Source organism: Saccopteryx bilineata, chromosome 3 (assembly GCF_036850765.1).
Source record: "Saccopteryx bilineata isolate mSacBil1 chromosome 3, mSacBil1_pri_phased_curated, whole genome shotgun sequence".
Taxonomy (NCBI): domain Eukaryota; kingdom Metazoa; phylum Chordata; class Mammalia; order Chiroptera; family Emballonuridae; genus Saccopteryx; species Saccopteryx bilineata.
The window spans coordinates 161,246,719-161,259,327 of record NC_089492.1 but is presented as its reverse complement, the minus strand read 5'-3'; the positions used below and the strand labels follow the sequence as shown (position 1 = coordinate 161,259,327).

The 12,609-nt window shown below is 49.6% G+C and overlaps 1 protein-coding gene across 2 annotated transcripts; it reads left to right on the top strand.

The window, feature by feature from the left end:
- The first annotated feature begins 1,641 nt into the window (after positions 1–1,641).
- Positions 1,642–11,866, top strand: PLEKHO1 (pleckstrin homology domain containing O1). 2 transcript variants are annotated; one of them, XM_066268064.1, is made up of 6 exons: positions 1,642–1,992; positions 2,566–2,712; positions 7,099–7,239; positions 7,956–8,060; positions 8,396–8,497; positions 9,938–11,866. In XM_066268064.1, exons 1-6 carry the CDS (start codon positions 1,873–1,875, stop codon positions 10,640–10,642), a joined length of 1,320 nt encoding a protein of 439 aa, XP_066124161.1. In that variant the 5' UTR covers positions 1,642–1,872; the 3' UTR covers positions 10,643–11,866. The 2 variants fall into 2 exon arrangements, with proteins under 2 accessions (XP_066124161.1, XP_066124162.1); XM_066268065.1 differs by having other exon boundaries at positions 1,653–1,902.
- The last annotated feature ends 743 nt before the right edge of the window (positions 11,867–12,609 follow it).

Below are 12,609 nucleotides of genomic sequence, written 5' to 3'. Positions count from 1 at the left end.
TATTGAACTATAAATCCAAACACTCCTATCTGCCTGGCCATCAAGTCCTCAAAAGATCATTGTAGGCTCATTTTCCCACCAACTCATTAAGATATTTTGCTTCCTCATTTATGAAGATATGATGGATTTTCTCATTCTTTTAAAATCACTATAAACAGAGAGGGTAGGAAAGAGATAGTGGGAAGGGAAGAAGGTGTATGTGGGTGTATGGGTGTGTGTGTGTGTGAAGCCTAAACAGTAAACTAGAATCAGAAAACCTGGATTCTAATCCATTTACCCAATAACTTGCTGTGGAAGCTTGCATAAGTCAGTTAATTTGCATGTCCTTATTTCTTCTATATACCTTACAAGGTAGCACTAAAGATTTAAAGAAATAATAAAAGTATTTTGAAAGGATAAATTTCTATATGTCTAATATAGAGTAATTAATTAGTATGGTAAATGAAAAGAGGTTAAGAGGAATATCACTGGATTAGGGGATAGGGGAATAAAGGAGAAGAGGGAAGCCCCCTCCTCTATTTGATACCAGAAAAAGCCAAGACCATTCCAATACCACAAATTTGGCTAACACTTTCACCCTGAGACATCTCTTGGAAAGGGGCTCTTCCCCCCACCCCACCCTTCTCCTCTGTGCCAGAGATTTTTATTCATTTTGTGGTTATTATGGCCTACCATATGCCAAGCAATGTGTTGGATATTTATTATATTTAATAATTAGCCCTAGAGGACAATACTTATATTTTTTTAAAGGACTTTCACAGGTCATACCTTATATATTGCCCTGACTTTCCTTGTTGATGGAACTGGCAGTTCATCCCTCACTAGTTAATATGTGGAGGAACTGAGGTCTACAATGAAGTTGCTAAGATGTTGGTCTGTAGGCTCTGAGGCGGATCTGACAAAGGAAGGGTCCATACAGGGCATCCTGTGGGCAGTGAGCCCTTCCCTGCAAAGGACTCGATGCAGTGGACTGGATAAGATTTTCCCACGTCGGTGCAGCAGGGAGACAGACCCAGGTATAGTTAAAGTCACTGGTATAAAGGACCATGCTTTGGAAACAGAATTCTATTCCTGCCAAGCGTGTGTCTGCAAATCGCCATCCCATCTCACTTTTCTCTCTGTGCAGTGGAGATGACATCCTACTTAGGGTTATTCTCCCGAATAACGGGCTCAAGTAAGGCCTGAAGCTTTGTAAACTGGAAGACGTGTGTACTACTATTAACTCTCTCCCACCGCGTGCCCCTATACACGGACACCCGCCGAAACATTAAACTTTTCCCCATCATCTGACCTGCCTAGGTCACTCTCTCTACCACCTGGGAAGTGTGGATTCCCAGAGCGCCCTCCCAGCCTAAGCGTGGTCTCTCATCCACTCCATCCACCTCCGCCGTCTCCCACGCCAGGTCCCGTGGGTCTATCTTCCCCGACCCCACCTCTCGCTCCGCAGGCAGTCTGAGTCTGGGTCTCTGATTGGGTTTGGGTCTGTCTTCCTCACCCTCAGTGAGTCAGAAACAAAGGAGGGCGGAGGAGCGCACTAGCGGGCTCCGCAATTCGCCCTTTATTCTGAACTCGCAACATCAGCGGCCGCTGGATGGAACCGCGGGGCGCGGGCCGGGCCGCCCACAGCGTGCGGGGCCAGGGGAGCAGCGGGGCCGAGCGGCCCCGGGATGGAGGGCGCCGAGGGGCGGGGAGCGGGCGTGCGCGGGTATGTGCGAGCGCCCAGGAGGCCGGCCCTTAGTGTAACCGGAGCTGCAAAGGAGGCGAGTCCGCCAGGGGGAGGGAGGGCGGAGCGGTAGCGGCTCCGGGGGCATCTCCGCCACCCTCCCCGGGAAGGAGCCCTTGGCCGCGGCCCCCGCGCCTGCACCCCCCGGGATGATGAAGAAAAACAATTCCACCAAGAGGGTAAGTGCGGCCGCCGGCCCCAAGCCCGCGGCCGACTTTGTGCTCCAGGGACCCGGGCCCGTCGGGGCTGCGAGCGACAGCGCGCTCAGCGTGAGTCCCCGCCCGTCTCCGTCTCCGTTTCCGTCCCAGTCCCCGGGCCCTGCGCCCTGCCGCCGTGCGCCCGGCCCCGCGCAGAGGCACTGGGAGGCTGGGGGCTTTTGTTTGTTTACTTGGTTAGGGGAGTCACTCGAGGTAGTTTCCGCCGGATCCCCAGCCTCCCGTCCCCTTGGCGACCGGCTGCAGTGTGCGCGGCGCGCTCTGCGGTGGCGAGGAGACAATGAGAAATAAAATAAAACGCCGTTAATCTGGCGCTGCGAGGACAGGCTGGGGAGGGGGCGGGGCCGGTGGCAATCCGAAGGCCATCGTGGCTCAGGCCCCTTCCTCCCGCAGCTGCAGTTGTTTATTTGGGAGAAGCATTGGAGGGGGTTGCGGGGGAGTCCCTCCGAGTGAGAACCTCCTAGGAAGTGGGGAGCGGGCGTTGGGCTCCGGGACTCCAGCCTTCGGCAGGGCAGTCCCGGAAAAGAAGGGAGGAGGGCGACGGAGGAGGGTCGCGAGGCTCCGAGTGGTGAGAAGGGAAAAGCTGTGATCAGCTAACTGCCGGTTCTTCTTTTGCGCCCGGGGCAGGGGCCTCAGGATGGAAATCTTCAGTCTGCACTGCCCGAGAAGGTCGGCTGGGTCCGGAAATTCTGCGGGAAAGGGATTTTCAGGGAGATCTGGAAAAACCGCTATGTGGTGCTGAAAGGGGACCAGCTCTACATCTCTGAGAAGGAAGTAGGTGCTCTTGGCCTCCACTCTCCCCATTTTCTCATATTCCTTACTTTGTCAGAGGGCTTATCTGTCTCTAGTCTCCCTCCTATCTCGCACACCCGCCTCCCATTTTGTTCCAAAAGCAAGTTCTCTGGTCTCGATCTCATTGGTCTCTACCACAATCATGTGTGCTGGAAAAGGTCACCCTTTACTGAGAAGACCTGAATTAGAATTAGAAGTTGAGTGTGCATCTTATTTAATGATTTTTTTTTTTTTTTTGCAAATAAATATCTTTATGACTACAATGATATCCCAAGATGACCCAAAAGTTCTAAGTGCACCCTGCTGCCCCCTACCCTATCCTGGCCTCTAGCTGAAGTGGAATTTTTTTTTCTTTGCTATTGCTGCTGAAACATTCTGAACAGCCGCTTATTCTCCACCCTTTCCTGGCCCCCACCCTAGGCCAGCCAGCCCCACCCCTTTCCTGTCTCTAGCAGGAACATACACAGGTCAGAGCAGCACAGCCGCCAGGATTCACAAAATACAAGTACAGCCCAGGGTCAGTCTTATATGACCTCAGAGTATATTTGAGTGGCAGACAGTTATTTCTGTTGAAGCCAATGAACCATACCTGTTTCCTCCTCAACCCCAATTGTACGGGGCGGGGAGGGGGGGGGGGAGGGAAGAAACAGCAGCAAGGAGCATATTCTTCATCCCCTTCCTGCTCCCCATTTGTATCAGAAGGGAGAAAAACAGAGTTATGAACCCCTATATGTGTCTATGGTTTCAGCCCTACAGTTAAAATGAAAACCACAGTACACACTGGGTCAGAACCTGAGCCGAGACCATTGAATCCAGACTTTTCTCGGAAGGGTCAAGTTCTTATCTCTAATTCTCGAGATCAATAACATGAACTAATATTGAGAGACTAAAATTGCCCTTCCATAGATTAGAAGTCACTTCAGTCCTGCCTCTGTAACTGTGTCAGCATAGCCTGGGACATTGTCCTGTAGTTCCACTGGTAGGGTGGCCCTTCCTCCCCTGATTCGGTGTTCCCTCACCAGGGGCCCACTAGGAAGTCCTCCCTGAGTTCTAACCTCTTCTGCTTTCTGCACTCAACTAAATTTAGGTAAATAAATCCTTTTATGGTATTGAAACATACCCACCCACGGTCCTAGAGAAAGTACTCATCTGAACAGAACATCTACTGAGACAGCTAAGGAAGAATTTAGTGCCAGGGCCAAGCAGATCCCACTTCAGGGAGTCTAAACTCCGCTGTTTACAATAAGCTGAGAACCTGGTGATAGAGTGAGGTGAGAAAACACTGACAGCATTTATTTTTAAGGGTCACCTCCACCCAGCCCCAATCCTAAAACCAGGAGTGTCAAAGTGTACCTTCTGTCTCCCTGCACTTCATAATGGCAGGAAACTAGTGAGAAGTCAGGAAGAGCTTCCTACAAGTCATAAGGGACACTGGAGAACAGTGAAAGAGTAGAAGGAACAAGACATTTGTCATGTTTGTATTTGTCCAAAGAACAAAGTCTGGGGGCAAAAGAGTATGATTGACCCTTGTTTGAGGGGAAAGGGGTAGTAAGATAGGAGAAAGGATGGAATGACCTCAGCCTAGGATATGTGGTGTCCTGTGAGTCAGGAGCATCCAACTGGTCATGGGGCCAGCTGCCCCCTGCTGAGAAGGCCATAGGAAAAGAAGGAACAAGCCTATTGACAGCATTTTCATTCAGAGCTCGTTCTATGCTACAGTGTGCTTGAGTTAAAGGGAAACTGACAGAGAACTCCAGGCTTTATTCTATTCACTTCCCAAAAGCTCCCGAGCCAGTAGATTCAAGATTTTCAAAAAGAAATGCAAAGTGTGATATTTATAATTTAAATATTAATGTAAGAAAATTCCTACCCTCCTGCCCTGAATTTACAAGTCTTTTTTGTTACTTCCCCTCCTAAAGTAGGGTCTGCCACAACTTTCTCCATCAAAGAAATTATTCTACATTTGTTGTTAATAATTTTTTTCCTAATTTTTAGTAAAAAGAGTTTCTGCTCTTATGCACCTTATGATTTGGTGCATAAGAGCAGAAACTAGACCATAGGAAAGCCTCATGGCAGAGGAAGTAGGGTTCAGAGCAACCTTCCTGGCAAGCATGAGAAAAATCCCTTTCTCTGGGCTGAGGACAAAGAATCGGGGAAGGAAGGGTCAAGTTCGGAAGATGGGTAATTATCAGTGAGACTCTGGGAGTTACGAGGGAGAAACAACGCAGTCGAGAACAAGGGTCTTGGAGCTGTCCATCTGCCCAGGGACTGGAACATACCTGCTTGCCTCAGACACCTCCTACCCTGCCCGACCAAGGGCTAACTTCTATCCATGTGTCCTGCCCCCCAGAGCTCCTTATCAGCTATGTCCAAACCAGAATACCCCCTCCCTACCCTTCCTTCCTCTCTTCCCTTCCCTTCACTTCCTTCCCTTTCCCTCTCCTAAGAGAAACAAAACAAGTAACTCTCGGTCCCTTGGCTACCTACCCACACCCAGCACTTTCCTCTCCAAGATTTCTGGCCTCTGCTGATAGTCTCAAGTGTGAAGAAGGAGGGGGAGAAGAGGAGTGATGCATCATCCTGCATCCCTGCCCATGTTTCTGGGAATTGTTCTTGGATGCTCCCTGCCAGCTTCTTGTCCTCTTCTACCCATAACCCTTCAAGGCTTCTGGTCCCTTCCCAGCCCAAAGCTGAGGAGCCCTGTAAAAGGGAGAGCCTCCCGGAAGGATCCAAGCTGTGCAGAAGCAGAGCAGGTATATGAGCAGTCACTCACCTGAATGGGTCAGTTTAATTGGCTCTCATCATCTCTGTCAGCCCCCTGGGTCCAGCAGCAAGTCAGAAGGATGGACAGAAACAAGACCAGAAATGGGCTGAGAGATAGAAGAGAGAAGTAGTTCCCTACTGCAAGGCTGTTGAGAACCAGGAGAATAGATTAAGTCACCTCCACACATATAGTTCCTATTTCAGAGCTTGACGAGTGGAGACCCTTGTAAATGATTCCATTTAGCAACAATAGATGCCTTTCAAGGAAGACATGCAGCTACTTTTATCTGTTCAGTTTTAACAACGCAAGTGCTGGTCTCTCTTCCCAGAAAAATGGAACCAGCTATATGCCAGGGTCTTCCAACCCTGAACTGAAGCAGCAGAGGGTAAACGGGTTTTCTAATCACAGGTTGCTTCTTCTGGGCCAGTGACTGTCTCCTCTCCTCTCGCAAGCCCAAACAATCCATAAGCCACAGCGTCTGAGTTCCGGGGCTGTGGGGAACACCTTAGGGGACAGGAGAGAGAAAACTCTGAGAGGTATTAAAAGGACCATGGAAGAAATGCTGATGGACTTTGCTTTTTGGCACTCAGAAGATGCTGGTTGGAGTTGGAGGGTATAGATAAAATCGTGGCCTCTGGTCAAACATTCAGCAAGAGAATTAAGAGTCAAGTGCTGGATAAACCTACTAAGGGTAGAACCAGTATGCAAGACAGATACTGCCAGCAGAAAGAGCTAAGTTTAGACACAAGGAAGAACTTCCTGGCAGTAAGGGGACTTGGGTTCTCAAACCAGAATCATGAAAAGAGGTGGCAGAATACTTTTTTCCAAGTCTGAAATCTATTCTTCCAGGGCGAATGTAAGTGCATCTTTTCCTAGAGAAGTGGCTAGTGGAAATGGCGTTTCAAGTCAGAAAGAGCTAGTCTGGGTTGTCACAGGTACCTCGGAGGGAGAGAGGAGGAGTGGGAACCACAGGTATATTTTTCAGTTTCTCTGAACAGCCTGAACACAGGGCTGTTGGTCTTATGATGGCAAAACAACTGAAATGAAGATGGTAGATGACTCTCTTTATAACAGTATATATTCGGGGAGAGAGCCACATAAGATAAGAAAACAACAACGGAACAACATAAACATAAGACAGGGGAGGCCAGAAGCAGCCCTTTTTGACTTTCAGACATCCCTGACATGGGCCCTGCCTTCATCTCCTCCCTCTGGATAATCCAGGGCCATCCGGGTCTTGCTTACTTCAGGATGATAGGGTTTACCTATTGGCAGGGTCAGCCTTCCTTTGAAGGAAGGACAAAGTGGGAGTCATGGTGAAGAGCCACATATCGGGCTCTGGAAGCAGTAGCTTGACTGAGGACAATGGCAATGAGGAATTTGAACAGAAACCCACCTGATGAGTCAGGACTTAGAGCTGCCCCAGCACTGTCCCCACTGTTGGGCCTTTGTGGGCCTTGGGTAGGATATAGCCCTTTGCTTTCCTGTCATCCCTCCCTCTCCTCAGGCTTCCTCTGGTTACCAAGACTGGTCTAAACTAACGATTTGTGGGAAGGGCCTAAGTAATTTTTATCCTCATCACCTCACCTCCAACTCTCCCCTAGGTGAAAGATGAGAAAAATATTCAGGAGGTGTTTGACCTGAGTGACTATGAGAAGTGTGAAGAGCTCCGGAAATCTAAGAGCCGGAGTAAGAAAAATCATAGCAAGTTTACCCTTGCCCACTGCAAACAGCCCGGGAACATGGTATGTTTCTCCTGCCACCTTGGCCATGGAACACTGACCAAGGCAGGCTGGCGGGGGGCAGGGGAGAGCACCTTCCTCCGGGTTCTCACCCCTAGCCCTCATAGCTCAGAGGCCCTGAATCACTGCTCTCCTGCCAGCTTTTATAATTTAACCTGAGCAGATTATGGCCATTTCCTTCCCTCCAGGCAAGCCAGCCTTCAAACAAAGGTCATTCTCTTTCTTTCTCTCCGTCTCCCCCATCTTGTTCCCCTCTCTCTCCCTCTCTGCGTGTGCATGTTACACACACGTGTGCACACACATGCACATCTCAGGAAAAAATCACTTGTCCCCATACCCTAATAGCTGGTTGAATTTCTAAATCCAATTTCTCTTGGCTGAGGGAAGCCATTCCTGTCACATTCTATTTCTTCAAACTAAAGATCTTTATTTTAGTACTGTCCTTGACCAAAACTCCTCTAATTATTTCCAGTGCCGTATTAACAGCCATTACCGTTCTTAGCTCTTCTTTGGTCATTTCTAAAACAACCTCCTAGCTGTGGCATTTTGCAGGACTAGAGGCTAGTTTTCTTAAATTATGGATGACTCTGGCCACAGAATCTCTCTCCTTCCAGGAGCTGGGTCTAAGCGAATGAGATTATAACTTCTTACTTCTTCACTGTCAAGGTGAGAAACCAGCTGTAAAAACCCTGGCTGAAACAAGAATCTTCCCCTCACAGGCACCCAACTTGGTCTTCCTGGCAGTGAGTCCAGAAGAGAAGGAATCATGGATCAGTGCCCTCAACTCTGCTATCACCCGGGCCAAGAACCGCATCTTGGATGAGGTCAGGGGGTCTGTGGGGAGAGGGCTGCTGTGACTCACTAAGGAGGCAGGTTGTGGTGTGACCCTGTTGACTTGTTTCCTCTCTGGCTCCTTTCTGAGGACCTTCTCTTTCTACCCTCTACTAACTCTTCTTTCCCATTCTGTGAGGCCTGGGACAGCCTTGGGCTAGCTTGAGGAGCCCCTTCATGTCCAATAAACTGCTTGCCCTTGGATTTGCTCAGAAGCCATTCATGGCAAGGTTTGCCTTGAAGTCAAGGCACATTTAGGCCTCAGGGGATGCTGGGTTAGGACAGAGTCTCCAAAGAGCAGCCATGAACTCACAGTGTTTCTCTACAGGTCACTGTTGAAGAGGACAGCTATCTCGCCCACCCCACTCGAGACAGGGCAAAAATCCAGCACTCCCGCCGCCCCCCAACTCGGGGACACCTAATGGCAGTGGTATGTAAGAATGTAAGAAAGTAAAAATTGCTCAAGGGCTAATACCATGTCAGTCTATCTCAAACAGGACTATATCTCAAAGAACCTACCAGAAGCATTTGTGTTACCAAGGTCAAAGGCTAGATAGTCCCTCTACCCCACTGCCACACCCCCATCTGATTCCCCCAATTCAAAAATATTTATTCAGCACCTACTATAAGTTCAAAAGCCCTTGCCCTCAGTAATCAACATCCTTTGGGGGGAAATGAGATATACCCACAGGGAGAGTGGCAAAGGCTGTATACGCTGCCATCGGTGGCCAGCTGTCCTGACAGTTAACAGCATTATGTTCCACAGGCAGTCAGAGGAGGGGTCACAGTGAACCCCGTAATATGCAAAGTGGTGGTTTCTTATCTAAGTTGTCTCTAGGGAGAGAGTCAGTCCAGTGAAAGAACATAGGCTCAGGAATCAGACAGACTTGGCTGGGAACCTAGCTTTGCAGTTCACTCTCTGATTCCCAGAAGCTGCGTGTCCCCACTTGTAAACTGGGGCAGTAATCATGTCCACCATGAGGGGCTGCTGTGAGCAATGACTGAAACAAGATATGATCCTTACAGCTGAGGGACTGAATACCTTTATCCCTTTTTTTTTATTAGAGTATTCTGGAAATAGAACAAGTTTTATTAGAAGATAGGGGGGCCTGGTTGGTTGGCTCAGTGTTAGAGCATTGGCCCAGCATGTACATGTCCCAGGTTCAATCCCAGTCAGGGCACACAAGATGCGACCATCTGCTCCACCCTTCCCCCCCCTTCTCTCTCTTCTCCCTCAGCCATAGCTCAACTGGTTCAAGCACATTGGCCCTAAGGGCTGAGGATGGCTCCATGGAGCCTCTACCCAGGCACTGAAAATGGCTCATTTGCAAGCATGGCCCCACACGGGCAGATCATTGGCCCCAGATGGGGGTTGCCGGGTGGATCCTGGTCAGGGCACATGCAGGAGTCTGTCTCTGTTATCTCCCCTTCTCTCACTTGGAAAAGAAGGGGGAAAAAGAAAAAGAAGGCAAGGGGTTCAGGAGAGGGGGTTGAGGTGTGTGGTTCAGAGGATGCCGACAGAAAGGACAGTCACTGGTGCTGTATGGAGCATCCTGTGAGGGTCAAACCCAGTGCAACACTCAGAGTCCACACCGCAGAAAAATTACACTTTTCAGGAAGCTCTTAGTAAAGTGGAGAATGTGAGGAACAGCAGGAGAAATTAAATCATAGAAAAATAAAGAAATAAGTTCAAATCACTATTAAAGGCATAAGAAATGGCAAATAGAGTTGAAGCCTGCGTCGGGAGGGAGAGCTCCTCCTCTGGGGAGATGTAGTGAAGAGGAAACCAGCACAGTGTTCTTGTCTTCTGGATGAGGAAATGCCCACTGATGACTATTCACCTCTCCCTTTCTGCCCACTCCCTCTCCAGGCTTCGACCTCTACCTCAGATGGGATGCTGACCTTGGACCTGATCCAGGAGGAAGACCCTTGCCCAGAGGAACCAACCTCTTGTGCTGAGAGCTTTCGGATCGACCTAGACAAGTCAGTGGCCCAGCTCGTGGGCAGCCGGCGGAGAGCAGACTCAGACTGCATCCAGCCCTCCTCAGACCCGGCTAGTGGCCTTCCCGGACCTTGGGAAAAGCCAGACAAGGGGGCCACCTACACCCCGCAGGCACCCAAGAAGTTGACACCCACAGAGAAAGGTCGCTGTGCCTCCTTGGAGGAGATCCTGTCTCAACGGGACACTGCCCCAGCCTGCACCCTTCAGCTGCGGGCCGAGGACCCCCCAACCCTCAGCCCATCCCACCCGGGGCATCTGTCCCAGATCCAGGACCTGGTAGCAAGGAAACTGGAGAAGACTCAGGAGCTGCTGGCAGAGGTTCAGGGACTGGGAGATGGGAAGCGAAAGGCCAAGGACCCCCCTCGATCTCCTCCTGATGCCGAGTCAGAGCAGTTGCTGCTGGAGACAGAGCGGCTGCTGGGGGAGGCATCGTCAAATTGGAGCCAGGCAAAGAGGGTGCTGCAGGAAGTCAGGGAGCTGAGGGATCTGTACAGACAGATGGACCTGCAGACCCCCGACTCCCACCTCAGGCAGACCACTCAGCACAGTCAGTACCGGAAGAGCCTAATGTGAAGGAAGGGGACAGGGTCTAGAACCTGGGCAGGAGGGCGTGCAGACTTTTATCTCTAAGTGCTGCAGGACAAAGCTTTTTTATTTACCTCAGTCAGAAAAAGAAAAACAACAACCACACAATCAAATGCATTGCTCTTGCTGGTGCCCAGCCCTCTTGCAACCCTCCTTTTCTTCCCCATCCCCACTCTCAGGGTGATCCCTAATGCAGGTTGAGGAGGAGGTAACCCCTACAGCAGGATTAAGAAACTGCATTAAGAGAGAGAAAGGGCAACACAAGCCACCCCTGAGACGTCATGGAGAATAGACTGCTGCTTCTGAGGACATGGAGGAGGGGTTGTGGGGAGGGGTTCTCTTATGTCCTGTTCCAGGTTTTCAATCTGAGGGTGAAATTTTAGCTGCCCAGCTCTAGCTCCAGGGGTTCTGTACAGCTCTATCTCTGTCCATGCACACAAAAGTGAAATTTATCCCAGGCTTGAGAGGATTTGGGAAATTAAGTTCTTCCCTGCCAGGCACTGGCTTCTCACTCCCATAACCCTTCCCAACACCGATTCAGAGATAACAATTCTGGGGGGATTGGGATTGGCCTGGTCATTTGGTGAGGGGGGTCCCAGCACAGAGGAATAAGGGACAGCTGGCCCCAATCAAAGAACCAAACTAAGAATGAAACTAATTTGTGATGCAAGCTGGGTCAGATGGAGGGGAAACCGAACAAGTGACCAGGTTCCTCTTTTGGTCCATCGAGGTTTCCTGTAGCCTCCCCTTCCTTCCTTCCTTAAACCTCTCCTCCAACACTAATCAAGCCCCGACTTTAGAAATAGATCTCATCACCCACACCTCCTGACCAGGCTCCCTCGCATTCTTGCCCAAGGTATATCTTCAACTCATTTCATTTTGTTTGCTGCTTTCTTCTGAAGTTTCTAAGGTCAGGTTTAGTAACAGGAGAGTTGTGAAAACAAGACATGAATGATTTTTGGAAAGAGAGGGACAGCCTCATGAACCAAGTAAATGAGGGGTTAAACATCACTTTGAAGTGTGCCTCTTGCTGGCTTCTTGATCTGCTTTCTTAGCTGTCATTTCCAGGAGTCAACACCTAGAGCAGGGGTCGGGAACCTTTTTGGCTGAGAGAGCCATGAACGCCATATTTTAAAATGTAATTCCGTGAAAGCCATACAACGACCTGTGTTATGTTATGCATTATCCAATAAAAATTTGGTGGTGTCCCAAGGACAGCTGTGATTGGCTCCTGCAACCATGAACATGAGCAGTAGGAAGCGAATGGATTGTAATACATGAGAATGTTTTATATTTTTAACATTTTTTTTAAAGATTTATCTGCGAGCCAGATGCAGCCATCAAAAGAGCCACATCTGGCTCGAGAGCCATAGCTTCCCAACCCCTGACCTAGAGCTTCACTGGGATGAGAGGGAAGAAGGGGGAGAAAATGGAGACAATTGCTGGTAGATCCTGGTTATGAGGCTTCCCCAATGAGACATTTAGAAAGACCAGGTAGGAGGGAGAAAAGGTAAATCCTCTGGATGAAACAGAACCTTCCTTTCCTGTTCTGCTCTGACATTACTCCCAAATTCCATGTGAGCAAGATGGGGAATCTCTCCCGGTTAAACCACCTCTAGGAAAGCGATTCTGCCTTAGTCGACACCAACCAGTCATGGTTTCCCTAGATCTGGCCCGTAGTTACCCAGTCTCATCCTGGGGGCACATATACCCACAGAGTGGGGAGGAGTACTCCAGGGCGCTACCTCCAAGTCCTCCCCGGAGTCTCCTGGGGTGACCGGGGAGGGAATCTAGATCTCCAGACTTTCCACCGGGCAGCTGTCACTTTCCTAAACTCAGCCTGGTCAGCAGACCATTGTGACAAATACTGAAAGTCTAGGTTAAAATGACACTTTATAAGTCTCCATCCATTCTTACATGAATTTTACTAGCAATTTCCCTTTTTCACCCTTGTC

Excerpts from the sequence above, each read along its gene's own strand:
- PLEKHO1 (XM_066268064.1), top strand. The coding sequence starts at position 1,873 with ATGATGAAGAAAAACAATTCCACCAAGAGGGTAAGTGCGGCCGCCGGC. Across the intron at positions 2,713-7,098 it reads TCTACATCTCTGAGAAGGAA|GTGAAAGATGAGAAAAATAT; the intron begins GTAGGTGCTCTT and ends ACTCTCCCCTAG. Across the intron at positions 8,061-8,395 it reads AGAACCGCATCTTGGATGAG|GTCACTGTTGAAGAGGACAG; the intron begins GTCAGGGGGTCT and ends GTTTCTCTACAG.